Source organism: Pseudonaja textilis, chromosome 5 (genome assembly GCF_049901715.1).
Source record: "Pseudonaja textilis isolate UNSWEBS1 chromosome 5, rPseTex1.2, whole genome shotgun sequence".
Classification (NCBI taxonomy): domain Eukaryota; kingdom Metazoa; phylum Chordata; class Lepidosauria; order Squamata; family Elapidae; genus Pseudonaja; species Pseudonaja textilis.
In genome coordinates this window covers 7321899-7338046 of record NC_141994.1, presented here as the reverse complement: position 1 = coordinate 7338046, position 16148 = coordinate 7321899, and the positions used below count along the sequence as shown (strand labels likewise).

The 16148-nt window shown below is 37.2% G+C and overlaps 1 protein-coding gene across 4 annotated transcripts in view; it reads left to right on the top strand.

Moving 5' to 3' along the window:
* The window catches only part of AASS (aminoadipate-semialdehyde synthase), a 39904-nt gene that overhangs the window by 14678 nt on the left and 9078 nt on the right, over nucleotides 1-16148 (top strand). For 2 of the 4 annotated variants that reach the window (XM_087934066.1, XM_087934065.1), the window contains exons 10-21: nucleotides 505-627; nucleotides 1455-1566; nucleotides 3804-3863; nucleotides 3972-4039; nucleotides 6238-6359; nucleotides 7880-7909; nucleotides 8585-8711; nucleotides 10358-10468; nucleotides 12077-12185; nucleotides 12836-12976; nucleotides 14699-14866; nucleotides 15514-15609. In XM_087934066.1, the coding sequence (XP_087790192.1) occupies nucleotides 505-627; nucleotides 1455-1566; nucleotides 3804-3863; nucleotides 3972-4039; nucleotides 6238-6359; nucleotides 7880-7909; nucleotides 8585-8711; nucleotides 10358-10468; nucleotides 12077-12185; nucleotides 12836-12976; nucleotides 14699-14866; nucleotides 15514-15609 (1267 nt within the window). The remainder of the gene's footprint in view (nucleotides 1-504; nucleotides 628-1454; nucleotides 1567-3803; nucleotides 3864-3971; nucleotides 4040-6237; nucleotides 6360-7879; nucleotides 7910-8584; nucleotides 8712-10357; nucleotides 10469-12076; nucleotides 12186-12835; nucleotides 12977-14698; nucleotides 14867-15513; nucleotides 15610-16148) is intronic. The other 2 variants (XM_087934067.1, XM_087934068.1) reach the window with 1 other exon arrangement.

Sequence of the window (16148 nt, the reverse complement as noted above, 5' to 3'; positions counted from 1 at the left end):
AAATAGGAAAAAATATTCATTCTGCTATACTTACGTCTAAATCTTACCTGGTGACGAGTATTGTGTTAGCATTCTTCCTCACTGCTTTCATTCCTTTTTAATTAAATTGTACCTTGGAATGGTAATGCTTCTCAAGTTTCCAGTTTTATTGTTTTTTATAATTAATGACAATCTTGCTGAGATGAATGTAGTTAAATCAATCTCACTATATAAGGGATAATAATAATGTAATAATAATATATATAATATATAATAATATAATATAATAATAATAATAATATAATGTTGAACACACAGAGAGACAAAGGAAGCTCCAGAACTATTCCTAATTTGGGTCATTGTCCAATTAGAACATGGTTAGAAGCTGGATATTCAGAAATACAATTCTCATAATTTATGAAGATAGCATTTTTTCCACTTAAATCTATCCATAATGACATTTCATTCCTTATTCTGAGGGATATTTTTGTCAATGGATTATTATTTTGTTTTAATCAATTCTAGACTTGTTGCAATATGCGACATCTCAGCAGACACTGAAGGATCTATAGAATTTATGACAGAATGTACAACAATTGACAGTCCATTCTGTATGTATGATGCTGACCAGCACATTAATCATGACAGGTAAGAGATTTTATTTTTACATTTGTATTGGGTAGCTTTTGAATTGAGAATTCAGGGCTTTTTTTTGTTTTTTAATATGGTTTTGCAATCCTTTACTTAACTAGGATGAATGTTATCAACCATAAGGGATGCCAAGATAATTTAATTTAAGGAATTTCTGGAAATAAAAGTTTCCTTCTTAACTACCCACTTCTTGGCAGTTATTTGTAAATGAGCCCTTTCTCAAACCCTTCTGGCAGGGCAAGGGTTCTCTTAAACAGTGTGCAAAAATTAATCAGACTTTTTGGAAGAGAAGTGAAAATCTTATTCTGTGTACTATTTACTTGAAGATCCAAGCCAGATTTGGGAAGTAGGTTACGTTCCCCAGCATTCCCTAAACCAGGGGTGTCAAACTCAAGGCCCACAGGCTGGATCCGGTCCGCAGGGTGCTTAGATCTGGCCCATGGAGCCACCCTGGAAACAGTGAAGGGCTGACCCATGGTGGAGGGCCACAGGTGACCCTCCCAAGCTCCGTTTTTGCTGGCAGGGGTTTGCAGGGGGCCATCACAGCCAAAAAGGAGATCTTGGGAGCTTGTTTTCTTCGGCAAAGTGCTCGCGCCACCACAGGCACCCCCCGACACGAGTGATATTGGGCTGGCCATGCCCCTCCAAGGTCAAACACAACCCTGATATGGCCCTCAATGAAATCAAGTTTGATACCCCTGCCCTAGACCCTACCTGATAGGTGGCCTCCTCCACCTTAAGGGACAGTTCAACTCTTCCCCAATTCCATTCGTGGCATCTTTTTGACCGTTCATTACATGGAATGAAATGTCTATATCTTCCAGTGTAGAGGGACTTGGAATTTTGATGTGTTCTATTGATAACCTACCAGCTCAGCTTCCAATAGAGTCAACAGAATGTTTTGGAGACATGCTGTTCCCCTATATTGAAGAAATGGTAAGTAGAGGATGCACCCTTTGATCTATTCTAACTAAAAGAAATCTGCTGTAAAATGTATCAGGCTTTCATGAAATGATTTCTAGATACTCTTTTTTTTTTCATCTTGCTAAAGTTTAATCTTTTCAGATGGTTTAATATTTTCAAATATTGTTGGACAGCTTTTCTTCCTTCCTCTGCTCAACATTGTTTGAGAGAAATTCTTCGTATGGGGATAAAAATGTAGGAGATGAATGTTGCATACATATAGTATATCATCTAGGATCCATTTCATTAAAGTTGTCTTCCTACCTAAATTATGATAGTTCTTTTCTGGAGATGTTTCATCTATGCTAATTTGGGCAGGTCTTCAAAAGGTGGTTAGTGGAACATTTAAAAAAAAAAGGCAATGGATAATATTGTACTATAGCCCAGTCTGATTGGCTATGTGGTATATCATGATATCATTACATTTGTGATATTTAAAGTGGAAAATGGACATTATTGGATTGAAAAAAAACAAATAGGCTTTAAATAGTTATGGTAAAACCAGTGAAAACCTCCAATACAGTGGTTACAAAATTTAATACAGCTTTAATTTGCACTGAAAACGTATTTTGGGTAGAGTTGGGTAAAGGAATAACTCTATTTTAGAGTACTTGGTGATCTCTGAACTTGGTTGTTTGCTTTTTATTACCTGAATAGGTAACATCATCAAAGGTAGTGAGTATACTGTTTGCTCCCTATTTATATATGTAGTAGCTTACCCTACCAGTGTTGATAGGAATGTGATTTTTTCCTTGGTAGTTTTTGATTAGGATATTGGGGTGTTGTTTTTTTTTGCTAGATTTTGTCTGCTATTAATTCCTGCTTATCTGAGTTTTGGTTGCTGTAGTAGAATGTGGCCTTTTCGTCTCCTTCTTAGCTTTTTTATTGCCTCTTTTGAATAGTGTGCCACGCCTACATCACAAAGGTGCAGCAATGCTTTTGACATTTGACAAAAGCCTCCAATCCTATGGATGCCTCAGGGAACTATGGTTAACCTGATTTTATTTTTATCTTTATTGATTCACCCAATAAAACAATTTTCTAACGTATAAATAAAGGTTAGGAAAGATTTGTGTCTGACAAAGGTTATCTGGCAGGGACATGTCTGTTGCAGTGGTTTTCTAGATACTAGACTGCAATTCTATAGCTTTAATCACTAATTGTGTGACATGAAAACAACGAACTAAATATACAGCAGCATTATTGACTGTTTTGAGGATAGGATGGTTCAAAATAGCTACTAAAAATAAATATATGTTAAATATCAAATTTTAATCAATTTGGATTCTGAATACATTTTAAAATGGAGACGCCAGTGACTGAATTTGGGATAATCTCATATAAGGCTATGCTATTCTGTTGGCTAGAAATAGATTTCAAGTGTTTTCATAGCACATCAGAAGTATTTTATGATGCTTCCAGTGCAAGTTATTCCTTTGCTATAAGGAATTACTCAAATATATTAGGACTACAACATTCACAGTCATTGGTGTGATATCTGTTTGCCTATCCCTATTTTAAACAATGCTTCTGTAAAATCCAGTTGTTAAGCTGGTTTCTTATAGTTTCCTGAATTGTTCTTTTGTGTTGTGATATGAAACATTATATGTGTTAAATGTAGTTCCTTTCCAATCTTACTCAAGAACAAAAAGAATAATCTTTTATATTACTTTCTAAGAATCATAGTTCTTGCGTCTCTTGCCTTCTAGATAAAACTTGCAATTAGGGAATGTACATGTCTTATAGATTTGGCTTTTTGTTTGTATTTTGTTCTTTTCTTCCTGCCTTCCTGCTTTTATATGTGTTGCAGATCAGGCAACCTGTGGATAAAAAGTTGGAACTGATTCTTGATTTCCTCTTTAGAAAATTGTGTGTGTGTGTGTGTGTGTGTGTGTGTGTGTGTATTATAGACTGTGGTATAAAAATATATTGTGCTTGTATCCTTCTCACCTCAGTCGTGTTAATATTAAGTGAAAATGTGGAGAAGTTTAATCCTAGAAAAGTTTTAATTGCCAATTAACGTTCCTGAAAATTTCTCATTTTCAAAATAATGTGGCTACTATGCAGCCAGCCTTTTCATTTGAGTTTCTGTCTTGACAGTTTTAATAATTTTTTCCAAGGTTCTCTTATCTGTCCAACATAATTACATATCTGAGGATGTGTGTCTGTATAAAAGCAAGTATTCTAACGGAAAACCTTTCTCTCCACAGCTCCTCTCTGATGCTACAGAGCCCCTGGAAAGCCAGAATTATTCACCTGTAGTTAGAGATGTAAGTCTTACAATCAATTGTCTTTCTTCCACACACTTTAAAAAGGAAATCTGGCATGCCAAGGTCAAATGTCAAAAGAGTAATGACGTCTTTCTTATACTTTTCTAGGCAGTGATTACATCCAATGGTTCACTGACTGATAAGTATAAATATATCCAGAAACTGAGGGAAAACAGGTAATACACAGAGTACTTTTTCCCCTCTTCAGAATATAGTCATCTCAGGTGTAATGCTATGTGTGTGCATACTAATATGAATGTTTTGCTTTATGAGGTTAACATAGCAATCACAACGTGTCTGTGTAAAGCAGGAGTTTGCAAACTTGGCAACTTTAAGGCATGTGGAGTTCAACTCCCAGAATTCTCCAGCCAGCAAAGCTTAAAGTCTTAAAAGTTGCCAAGTTTGGGGACCCCTGATATAAAGTCATGCAAAAACAAAAGGAGCAAATATGGACCATTCATATTAGTGTTACAACTAATGATTAGATATTTGTGATTCTTTGGAAAAATGTCCACAAAGTTTAACTTTTAAATCTGATCATCTTGGACTACAGCCACTGAATTGTGCGATGTATAAAGATTCACTTGAAGGCGACATTGATTTGAAGGATTCATTTGAAAGCAATTCAATTTAGTGCAGAATTCAATTGATATAATAAAGTGGTTTCTGTGCTTTGTTATTTTGGGGACATGCAGACAACACACACATACAAACACACGTATGTATGTCTTTTGTGCCCTGATCAATGCACACTTGAGGACTTTATGGCAGTATAATAGAAACCAATTAATATTGCTAGTTTCTGGGCAAGATCTGTTTAACTTGTACATATTTTAATCTTGTATTTTATATTTTAAATTTTATATTGTATACCAGTGATGGCTAACTTTTTCCACGCCATGCACCAAACGGGTATGCCCATGGTGCAATGCGTGCATGACCCCGCCTGCCCCCTGTATATGCGCACGCATTTCCCACGCACATGTCTTCCACGCATGTGTGGCAGATACCCGACAATCAGCTGGCTGTTGGGGGGCGTGCACACATGCACAGTGTGACTCTTCCGGGCGATCTCTCATGTGCTGGCAGAAATGGCTATGCGTGCTACTTCCCGCCCATGTGCCACAGGTTCGCCATCACGGTTGTATACTATGTGTTATTTTAATTGTGATGCTTCCGATACGATTAAAAAAATAATGAAGTGGCCTTATGTAACATAAATTCTGAAAAGGTTACATTGATTCCCCGTTAGCTTTGGAAAACACGATGTTGGTTCCCACCTTTATTGCACATTCGGAGTGTATATTTAACATTTAGCAAGATGCCAAGGATCACAGTGGGAGAAGTAATGATGGAAAATAGATGAAAATTTTTCATCTTTTCCCCCTTGGGTTTTTGGAGGGATTTCGATTCTTCTTTGTTTTAAAATGTATGTCAATCATGTTTTAAGACTTAGGCTGTATTTCTGTGTGTTTCCCATCACACAATTCAGAAAAAAACATGTTACCGTTTTTAGCAATTTAGGACAGAGAACCTTCTAGAGATTGTGATAGTTGAGGCTTGTTTTAATCTCTTAAAATGATTCTATTTCTCTTCTGAAGTGTTTCTTTCAGTACCCCACCCAGAGAGAGGGAGGGGCTTCCATGTTGTATAAGGGGAGATAACCTCTAGTTTTGCATTGATTATAGTAGCGCCTAGAGCAGGGTTGTGCGGCACTTTTTAAAGTTTGGATGTCACTTAAGAGTTCTTCTGGAAAGATTTCCATCAATATCATACAGCCCCGGGTCTTTTGTTGTACACTTCTGGCCTCAGACAATACATTTAATGCTGCCATTATAGTCTCTGTAAATTTTGGGTTGTCGCAAGATGAGTTGTCCTGATGTAGTTTGGGATGATGTAGTAATGTTGTGGGATTGAACCCTATTGTCTATTTATTATTATCCCTCCTTTTGTGAATGAATTCAGACTGGCTAGCTAAATGATTCTTACATCTATATTTAAACAAGTCTCACTGATCAACAGAGCAATGGCTATAATTTCTTGGGCTGTATTTAATAATATGTGTTGATATTATGACGACAGCAGAAATATATATTGATTTCACTGTAACCTTTTAAGTGTAAAGCTACTGCTAGTGTTAGTAGAGCCATAGAAATAGGGGCATAGGGATAGAGGCATACATTTGCGCATTATTAAACTGACCATTTTTCACAATCAAATGCAATATTGAAAATGTTTTTGTATGGGTTGAAGTTAAATGAGCTCTGAAGGAACAAAACCCCAGTAATCAAAAGTTTTAAAAGCTAATTTATAATGTTAACAATTTTCATGCTTATTTTATTGATATTCACTTTTAATTGTATATATGTTGTAGGGAATATATGTTATCCCTGACCATGGATAAGAAGAAGAAGGTTTTAATACTTGGATCTGGATATGTTTCTGAGCCTGTAATAGAATATCTTACAAGAGACCCCAACGTTGAAATAACAGCAGGTTTGTAAGTAAGGTTATAACCCTAAACCTCAGCTTTTATTTGAGAAGGATTGTTTCGTTGTTCCTTCTGTTTGTTCTTGGCTGGGGTATAGGTAGTCCTTATTTTATGACCACAATTGGGACCAGAATTTCCATTGTTCAAGCAAGTCAGTTGTTAAGAGTCACACCCAATTTTACAATTGTCATGGTTGTTAAGTGAGTCAGGCTGTTGTTCTGGCTTCCCCCATTGACTTTGCTTGCTGGAAGACAACTGGGAAAGTTGCAAACGGTGATCTCGTGACGCTGGGACACTGTAACCAATGCTGGTTGCCAAGTGCCAAAATTGGGTTTTTTTGGCCTGATCGTGGAGATACTGCAATGGTTGCAAATAGCACTTAGACTTATATACTGCTTTACAGTGCTTTTACAGCCCTCTCTAAGTGGTTTACAGAGTCAGCATGTTGCCCCTAACAATCTGGGTCCTCATTTTACCGACCTCGGAAGGTTGGAAGGCCGAGCAAACCTTGAGCCGGGTGAGATTCAAACTGCCAAATTACAGGCAGTCAGCAGAAGTAGCCTTCAGTACTTCATTCTAACCACTGCCACCGTGGCTCTTCCAAGTGCAAGGGCTACTCATAAGTAACTTTTTCAGTGCCCTTTGAATGATCATTAAACTCATGGACCGTGCAGGCTCTGTGCAGGCTGTGCGGGACTGTGTAGATTCTACTTGCAGAAGGGCATCACTCTTACAGAGGCATCCTACCATGAAAACATTTTAACATTAAATCTTATGAAAACAACTACACTTATTAATTTTGGAATTACATCAAGGTATGGGTAAAAGCAGAGGAAGGCAAGCCTGTGTTTCAGTGTGATGGGGTTCTGTACATCTTCAAGCCTGCATGTGTGAATAGTTGCTTTGCTCTTCCTCAGTGCCTGTTTATTATTATTATTATGTGGTGGGCTTTTAAAAATCCTAATATGGAAGCTGCCTAGAGTTGCTTCTATGACTGAGGTTTATAGATGTTTATAAATAAAAAAAAAAAAACCACCTCTGAAATACTTACCCTAAGATGGAAATAAATCCAATATACCTGTGTGCATTGGTATTTGTAATGTGCTGCTAGATCTTCTTTCTGAAATATGCTGTGTTTCTTTGGAATTAACTTTTCCAATACTGGCATTAGCATCTCTGTATTATTATTTTTTAATTGCAGAATTGAGATTTGGATGGAATCCTGGTCCTTAATTTTTTAAATTTTGTTCAGTGATATTGTCAACATTTCTCCATCCATGATAAAATTGTAGGGTGGGGTGTTTTTTTTCTTCTTTTGCTTTATTTAGTGGAAGATACAGAGTCTTATGGCACTTGCTAGCGAGTTGAGTTAAAATTCACCTGGCTGCTTTACGGTGTCACCCACATTAAATCCCTGCCTGGTGGAGAATGTGGGAGTAGTTGACCTGAATGGCTTAGAATGACTAAGCCATCATTTCATTATTTTCATTTGTTGATACTCTTGATTTCTTTCCCCTTCAAACAGTTTCTTCGGTGAGCCTTTGTCCTAGAACAGGTACTGCTCTGCCTGCATGGATTAGCTTAGTTTTAGCTAAATATTGATCAGAACTCCTTCTCCTGTTCTTGCCACTATCTACCACAACATGGTTTTAGAGAACATTCACTTTTTGGTCACGATTCTACAGATAATGTTTTTCAAGCAATGAGCCTTGTTTGTTGAAGTTTTATTGCTCTAATCCATTTGATACCTCGTTCTCCTTTCATCTCAAAATTCTGCCTCCCAGAAACCATTGCTTCATAATGGTTCATAACAGCCCCTTCATAATGGCTGCTTCAGAAACCATTGCAAATCACGGAAGTTTATTACACCTATTTTATTGCCTAAGAAAAATAATTTTGCCGACTTGTGATGGCTAAGGTACTAAAAAAAATTCCCATTATTGGTTTACATGACCAGTTGGCCTTGATATCTCACAGATAATCCCCTTCTTTTCTGGATGGTTCAGCAAGCTATGCCTAATCTGATAAGGATGTGAAACTTTCTGACATTGTTTCAGTGGAGGAGGAGTGCATGAGAAAAAGGTTTTCCTGATCTCATCCTGCTAACGCTAAGCTACGATTCTGGTTCTGGTTTTGAGAGGCAGCATACTTGTCAAGTCCAAGATAATGTACAGGTTAAAAATTCTGTGGGAGCCAGTCTTTTTCAGCTATCATTTGCACTCTCCAATAGCCTCTATCATGAAGACTCAGCTTGAGCAGTTGTCCAAGAAATACAGTAATGTTGTTCCCATCGTTATGAACATCACAGAAGACGACAGATTATCATCATTGGTGAAGAAGCATAATCTTGTTATTAGGTCAGTATTTGAACATCAATTTCAGAAAGTGAAAACAAACTGTTCCAAAATAAGGCTTGATAATTTAAGCATCTGATTCCTAGCAGTCACCCAGGTTGGAATTTTATTTATTGAAACCTTTTAGGTGTTTACCGCCAATCCTATCTTTAGATAACATTAGCATTAAACAATAAAGATGAAATATAATGGTAAAATGATCACAAAAATGAAGTCTAAATGTATATATTCATATCTCTCATAAGTATACCCTGATGAAATATAGTGAAATTCACAAAAGATTATATGATAATACATTTGGTCTTATATCGATGTTGCCTTTTCTATTATTATTTAAAACTTGTTGTTTTTTTTTTAACTAAGGACATGCTCCAAGCTAATTGAAACATACAGTATATTTTCTGGCTCAGGTATTTTTTCCCAAAGAACTGAGGATTATATATGCTAATTTCCCGCAATTTGGTGTTTCTATGGAGTTTGTTGGAAGATCATAATCTGGAACAGCACAGTTTGAGAAAAAATGAGATGTAAACTCCCTTCCTCCCTCCCCCCGCCAATTTTATTCTTAACAACATCTTTGTGAGAGAAGAAGGATAGTAACTGGCTCATGTTCACTCACTGATATTATTTATTTATTTTATTTATGTATTAAAAATGTACTGTATGGCTGTACACCTGAAGCCAATAACTGGATGGAAACAATAAAAACCAATATAAAACAACGAAGATATAATATAAAGAGACAAAATAAATGCAAAAGCTGAAGCATCTTATGCATAATTAAAAATCCCAATGCCCCTACACTATATCACGCTCCGCTAACAACTCTTACTATTTTAAACCCAATTTATTCAGTTTCAGATTTGTCATAGTAACTGAAGAAGTTCATAATTCTGATTTCAGTGGACTATGTAGAATTAAAGAAGTATGTTTTTCTATGTATGGGTGTGTGAGTATCCATACAAGCATGTGGGTGTGTGAGTACTGGTTTTACATACACACACACATGTACACACACACGCACGAAAGCTCATCTAGCAAGAACTAAATGCATTAATTGCCTCACCTTTAATTAAGTATTGGTCCATTTGAGTTAGCATTGACAACTAATGATTTCCATAATCATTAAACAGAAAGAGGGGCAGACATAGATCTTCTACCTACAAATGTTAATGAGAGATTCCAGAGTTAAACCTGGACCATTACATATATAGCATGTGCCCTAGCCCTCTCAAAATTTCATTTAGCAATTTTTATATGTTGTTGCAAAAATGCTGCTTGATAGCATTTGAAAAATAAATTAGAGCATATTTAGAGACAAAAAAAGTTAGTCCATTTCTCAGAAAATTTATTTTTAAAAATCTGACAAATATTTCCTTCTTAAACCTTGATATTGAATCCTATTTGTGGATGTAAGTGTGCCTAAAAAAAGAAGTTATTTTTCTTTTCGCTTTGTAACCTTATTTTAAAAGTCAGAGAATGACCTTTCCAATTAAACTGATTTTATAGAAATCGGTAATTATGGTTACCTTTCTCTTTAGAAATGAGACAACATTGGCCTGGATTTTCTGCCTGTTTTGACAGCATAGAAAAGAATTGGCATTTTCTACTGTTCACCTTGCCCTCACTTTTCTCCCCTCTTGTTCTAGTTTGTTGCCATATTCATTCCATCCTCTGGTTGCTAAGAAATGCATTGACAGCAGGGTGAATTTGGTGACCGCAAGTTACCTGACGCCTGAAATGAAAGAGCTACAGAAAAGGTACGAGCCTGTTTGAGCACTTAGCATCCTCTGCAGGTTTCTCAGCATCATTCTTAAAGCTGAATGTAAGTATAAGTCAGGTAAATGACTTAAATGTGCATTATCTCCAGGCACAGAAATTCACCATTTAAATCAGAATATCAAAATCCAGCATGGCTAAGTCATAACTTTGCTCCCATCTTGTGACAAACGTACAAAGGAGGCAAGGTTTGTGACAACTCTGCCCTGCTGCTGAGTGACAACAGTCTGGCCAGTCCTCACTTCTCCTTCAGATGTCACTTCCTCCAGCAAGAATGAATAACTGGCCTCAAGGTTTTTTCCTCAAAATCCTTTGCAAACCATGGCTGGATTATCCCGCTTAAGAAAATATAAACAGTCTTTTGGTGGCAACACTTAGCTGTTTCTAAGAGGATGAAACAAAGCAGGCAGGATGATGTCATGCCCCTAATATGTTGGGCTTCCCAGCCATTAAACACCCCCCCTCAAGTTTCTGCTTTGTTTCATAAGCATGTAATAGGCACATGCAATACTATTATTTTTTTCAATTTTCCCACCTCATTCAGAACCCATGACAGTGATTTTGGCAGTTATAACAGGGAGGTATGTACACCAAAAGGAAAGGAAACGGAAGGAAAAGGAAGGGAAGGGAAGGGAAGGGAAGGGAAGGAAGGAAGGAAGGAAGGAAGGAAGGAAGGAAGGAAGGAAGGGAGGAAGGAAGGAAGGAAGGAAGGAAGGAAAGAAGACTAGCTATGACCTGGAGTCGAAAGTTGTTACCTTTGTTTGAAGGAAAATCATTTAAGTTAAAAACTTGGTTTTCCAGATAATTGCTTATATGTAGAAAACACATGTATACCAGTATAGCCTACTCACTGAAGGAATCAAGTGTGGCCCATTCAATTCATTGCAGCGATTATTTGAAAACAACTTGAAATACAATTAATTTTATGTACCCCACTTCTTGACAATTGCAAGGTTGAAAAGCCCTGTGTTGGAGGATGGTTTGGGAGCTACTGAATTCAATTAACAGTGGAATATAGGTAGTCCTTGACTTATAACCACAATTGAACCCAAAATTTCTGTTGTTAAGTGAGACAAGTAAGTTTTGCCCCCTTTAGGACCTTTCTTGCCACAGTTGTTAAGGGAATCCCTGCAACTGTTTAATTAGCAACATGGTTGTTAAGTGAATCTAGTCTTCTCATTGACTTTGCTTGTCAGAAGGTTGCAAGAGGTGATCGATCACATGACCCAGGGACACGGCAACCGTCATAATATGAACCAGTTGCCAAGCATCCACATTTTGATCACTTGATCATGTGGATGCTGCAATGGTGGCAAGTGTGAAAAATGGTCCCAGGTCACTTCTTCAGTGCTGTTGTACCCTCAAATGGTCACTAAACAAAAGGTTTTAAGTCAAAGGCTACCTGGCTACCTAGCATAGCAGTGTCCAACTGGGGGCCCGCAGACCGGATGTGTCATGCGCAGGCCGTGCCCACCCCAAGGGAAAAAACATTGCAATACATCACATGATGGCAACATGACACCGTGAGTTTGATCCCCGTGCTGTAGTTTGCTGTTGCCTTTGACCTGACAGCTTTCCTTGTATTATAGTGCAGAGGCAGCTGGCATTGCCATTATCAGCGAAGTAGGTTTGGATCCTGGCCTCGATCATATGTTGGCAATGGAATGTATTGACAAAGCCAAAGAAGTGGGTGCTGAGGTAAGCTCGACTGAAAAAAGAATCCATGTCATCACTCCTTGTCCCCCTTTTGTTGTTATCCTCCTCTTCCTCCTCAGAAAAAAAATGGAAAGCTTTCCTTTTTCCTTTGCTTTTTCTATGAAGCATCAGGTTCTACCACAGGCAAAGACAAAATGGAAAAGACCAATTCCGATGACTCTTTTATTTTGAATTTCATCTGAGTGAAGTCCCTAGTCTGAGGAGCAGATGAAGTCCTGCAGAAACCAATAACATGCAGCTGCTGTAATTTTAATAAATTTACAATACATCCCGTCATTTTCAGAGGGGTGTGAAGTAGAATCCCGTTCACGCCATTCCTTTTTCTGAAGCTCATCAATAGCTATGGGATTAGCTATTGGGATTTGTTTGTGCTTAGAATGCGCAGGGTTGGCATGAATAGAAGACCCGGACTTTAATTTTTAATTCTCTTTTTGTTCCTAGACATTATAAAAGTTAAACGAATGAATTTCTAAAGAAAACGGTATAAATGTCTTAGATGCCTTTCTGCAGACATACCGCAAAGCTAGATTAATCCAAAATATAGAGTTAGACTGTGTTAAATAAATTCAGGAATCTCTATGGGATAAACTTAACTGAATTTAAATTGAGAACTTTATTTTCATCAACTCCAGGTGATCTCCTACACTTCCTTCTGTGGAGGCTTGCCTGCTCCTGAATATTCTGACAACCCCCTGAGATATAAATTTAGCTGGAGTCCACAGGGAGTCCTGCTAAATACAGTTAAATCTGCAACCTATTTAAAAGATGGAGAGGTGACGTAATTTCTCTTTAAAAGTATATACATTTGTTTGCATGTGTGAGTGCTTTCAAGTCAATGCCTTTCTCGTAACATTTTCACAAATGATCTGCCACTGCCTTTCTCCTGGAACTGGAAGAAAGTGACTGGCCCAAAGTCACCCAGCTGGCTTCATACCGAAGGCAGGACCAGAACTCCTAGTTTCTATAGCTTGGTAATTTTGACCACTCTAGTTTCCATGTGTATACATATATATGTTAAAATGAAAAGATGACTAATATGTATATCAGGTTGAGGAGTTTTGAAAACTCTTCTGAAGTGAACGAAGTTAGTTCTTAATGGAACATTATATTTTTTCTTTTCTTTTTTTAAAACGTATTTTGTTCATTAAATTATTAAAACATTGGATATGGTCTGATAGTCCTGACATTTCTTCTTGTTATACATATTACATACAAGTTATACATATTTTATATACATTTATACATTTGTACAATTCATTTCTATCCGTAATTACCCATTCTACAAATCCTACTTTTTATTTTGGGTCCTTCCTTTCTTTTCCCACCATTGATAAAATTTATTCCATATCTGATAGTATTCTGTTTCATCCTTGTTTTTTAATTCCAGAGTCAAATCTATCAATTTCAGCACAAATCAATATCTTTTTATCACCTCACCTTCGTCAGGAATTTATCGTTCCATTTTTGGGCAAAATTCATTCTTGCTGCCGTGATAATGTGTACTATTAGATAAATCTCCTCTTGCTATATCTTTTTGTCGTAATTCCAGGTAAAAATAATTCCAGTTTATAATCTATTTTCTGTCCAATCATCTACTCTAACCACACCTCGATCTTATGCCCAAACTCCTGGGCTTTCTTACAAGACTACCATGTATGGTAGTATGTTCCCTTAATTGGACATTTTGATTTTCATGTAGGCAGGGGCAGATATAACTGAGACAATGCAAGCACGGCCATTTTTGTATCACTACCCTTTTCCAAAGTTGTCTTTCTCATGTCACCCATGGCTAAAGGAAATCTAGCCTTAGCTGTCAATCACCTGTTCTATTAACTAAATTGTTTTGTTCCTTCCTTCTAGAAGAATCAATGGACAATACAATGGTCACCCAACTGTTATGTGGTTAGGTGATCAAGGAAGACATTGCTCTATGCGGGAGATAAATTTGATAAATAATAAGAGAGCAAGAAGAGTCTTCCTGTTGCTATAATTGGGATGGAGACTGTTTTAAAGAAAAGCAAAACATTGATCAGCTGCCAGCGAGGAAGGGGAGCACCCACTTTCTCCTAATTCTGAATTAAATCTGCTTTTAATTCAGCCACACCCATTGGGACAAATTTGAAGAGGAACAAACAATTTGGCATAATAATAACTTTTGTTACTTCAAAGGACTTAAACATGAGATTATGTTAGTAACCTAGACTTTTGGGGCATGAATCAGTAAGATTTGAGGCAATGTCAGAACTTGCCTTAAGAAAGTTTCAGTTAAAGGGAGTGCAGCTTATGTCTGTCGTGGAGCACACTGTAGGTCTTGCGAAAGAACAGAGGACCAAGTAGGGACTTGAAAGAAAATGGCCATAAATAAGATTTGGAAGAGATGCCCAACATTCATAATTGTGGGAGACAGGCATTTGTAAAGAGGAGCTTAAAGGTTTGGTGGGCCCTGTCCTCAAATATAATTTACTTACATGATTGTTATTTTTCATAATCCTTAGATTATTAATATTCCAGCCGGAGGAGCTTTGCTTGATTCTGTTACTGTCATGGATTTTTTCCCAGGATTAAATTTGGAAGGTTTTCCAAACAGGGACAGTACAAAATATGCTGAACCCTACGGTATTCAATCAGCTCACACTCTTTTAAGAGGAACTTTAAGGTACACGGTAGGTACATTTGGCCTCATAGATGTGTGATTGATCCTAGAGAGAGCATGGGCGCCCACGGGAGGTGGGGACGGGAAAATGGATGTCATGACTCAAACCACGTGGATTATGTATTTGCATGGGATATGGAACAAAAGGATGAAAGTCTGGGCTTTTGTGTTGTGATATCTTCATGCAGGTCTCATTGTTTTTTGCATCATTGTGGTTTGTAATGCATACCTGGGTTAGAGAGCTGAAGTATGTACTGTATGTCTGTACCAATTAAAAGATTGGTCAGTTGCTCTCTGGTTTTTAATTCTGGAACAGGAGGCCCCTTCTTTATGCATAGATAATCCACAACTTGCAACCATTCGTTTAGCGACTGTTCAAAATTACAACCGCACTGAAAAAAGTGACTTATGGGTGGTCCTCACAATTATGACCGTTGCAGTTTCCCCCTGGTCATGTAATCGAAATTCAGGCTCTTGACAATTGGCATGTAACTAGTTGCGGTGTCCCAGGGCCATCCAATTTACCATTTGTGGCCTTCCCAACTGGCTTCTGACGAGCAGAGTGAATGGAGTCAATATTGTCATGAGCTGCTTTCGTGCTTCTACGGTCAGCAAGATTTGGGTCATTTCCTAATCCTTTCCCTTTCCCTTTTCCAGGGTTACTGTAAAGCTATAGAAGGTTTTGTGAAATTGGGACTAATAAATTCAGAACCATGCCCTATGCTTAGTGCAACTACACCTCCTGTAAAATGGGTAAGTATACCCGTTCCAAATGAGAGAAATAGAACTGAGGTTGGTATGATAATCAATTAGCTCCTGTAAATTTAGTAAGTTTACAAAATGTATTGTTTTAAATTAGTGTAAATAAGAGCAAACCTGTAAAATCATTTTCTCTCGAGGATTCTGGGTAGGGGGGCCATCATTCAAAAGGCCCAATCTTTGGTGTCTACCAGCCTTTTATGATTTTTATTGAAGATTTTTTTTTACAAAGTTAAAATTACAGAAAAATTAAAAAAAATCACCAGTGCATCTATTTTCAGAACAAAACTTAATAAAGGGTTTCTAGTCTTTTCTAAAAGTAAGTTCTATTGCTCCTTCCCTAGTCAAATAAGTCAATTTAGCCATTTCTACACATTCTGCCATCTTCCTGATTCAATCTTCCATTGTGGATTTTTCCATCTTTGTGTATATAATAGCCTTGTTGCATTTCTCTTCTATTTCTCTTCAGACTCTTCTATTTGTCTGTCCTTAAATCCTATTAGGAAAAGGTTTTAGCTGAACATTAATTTTTA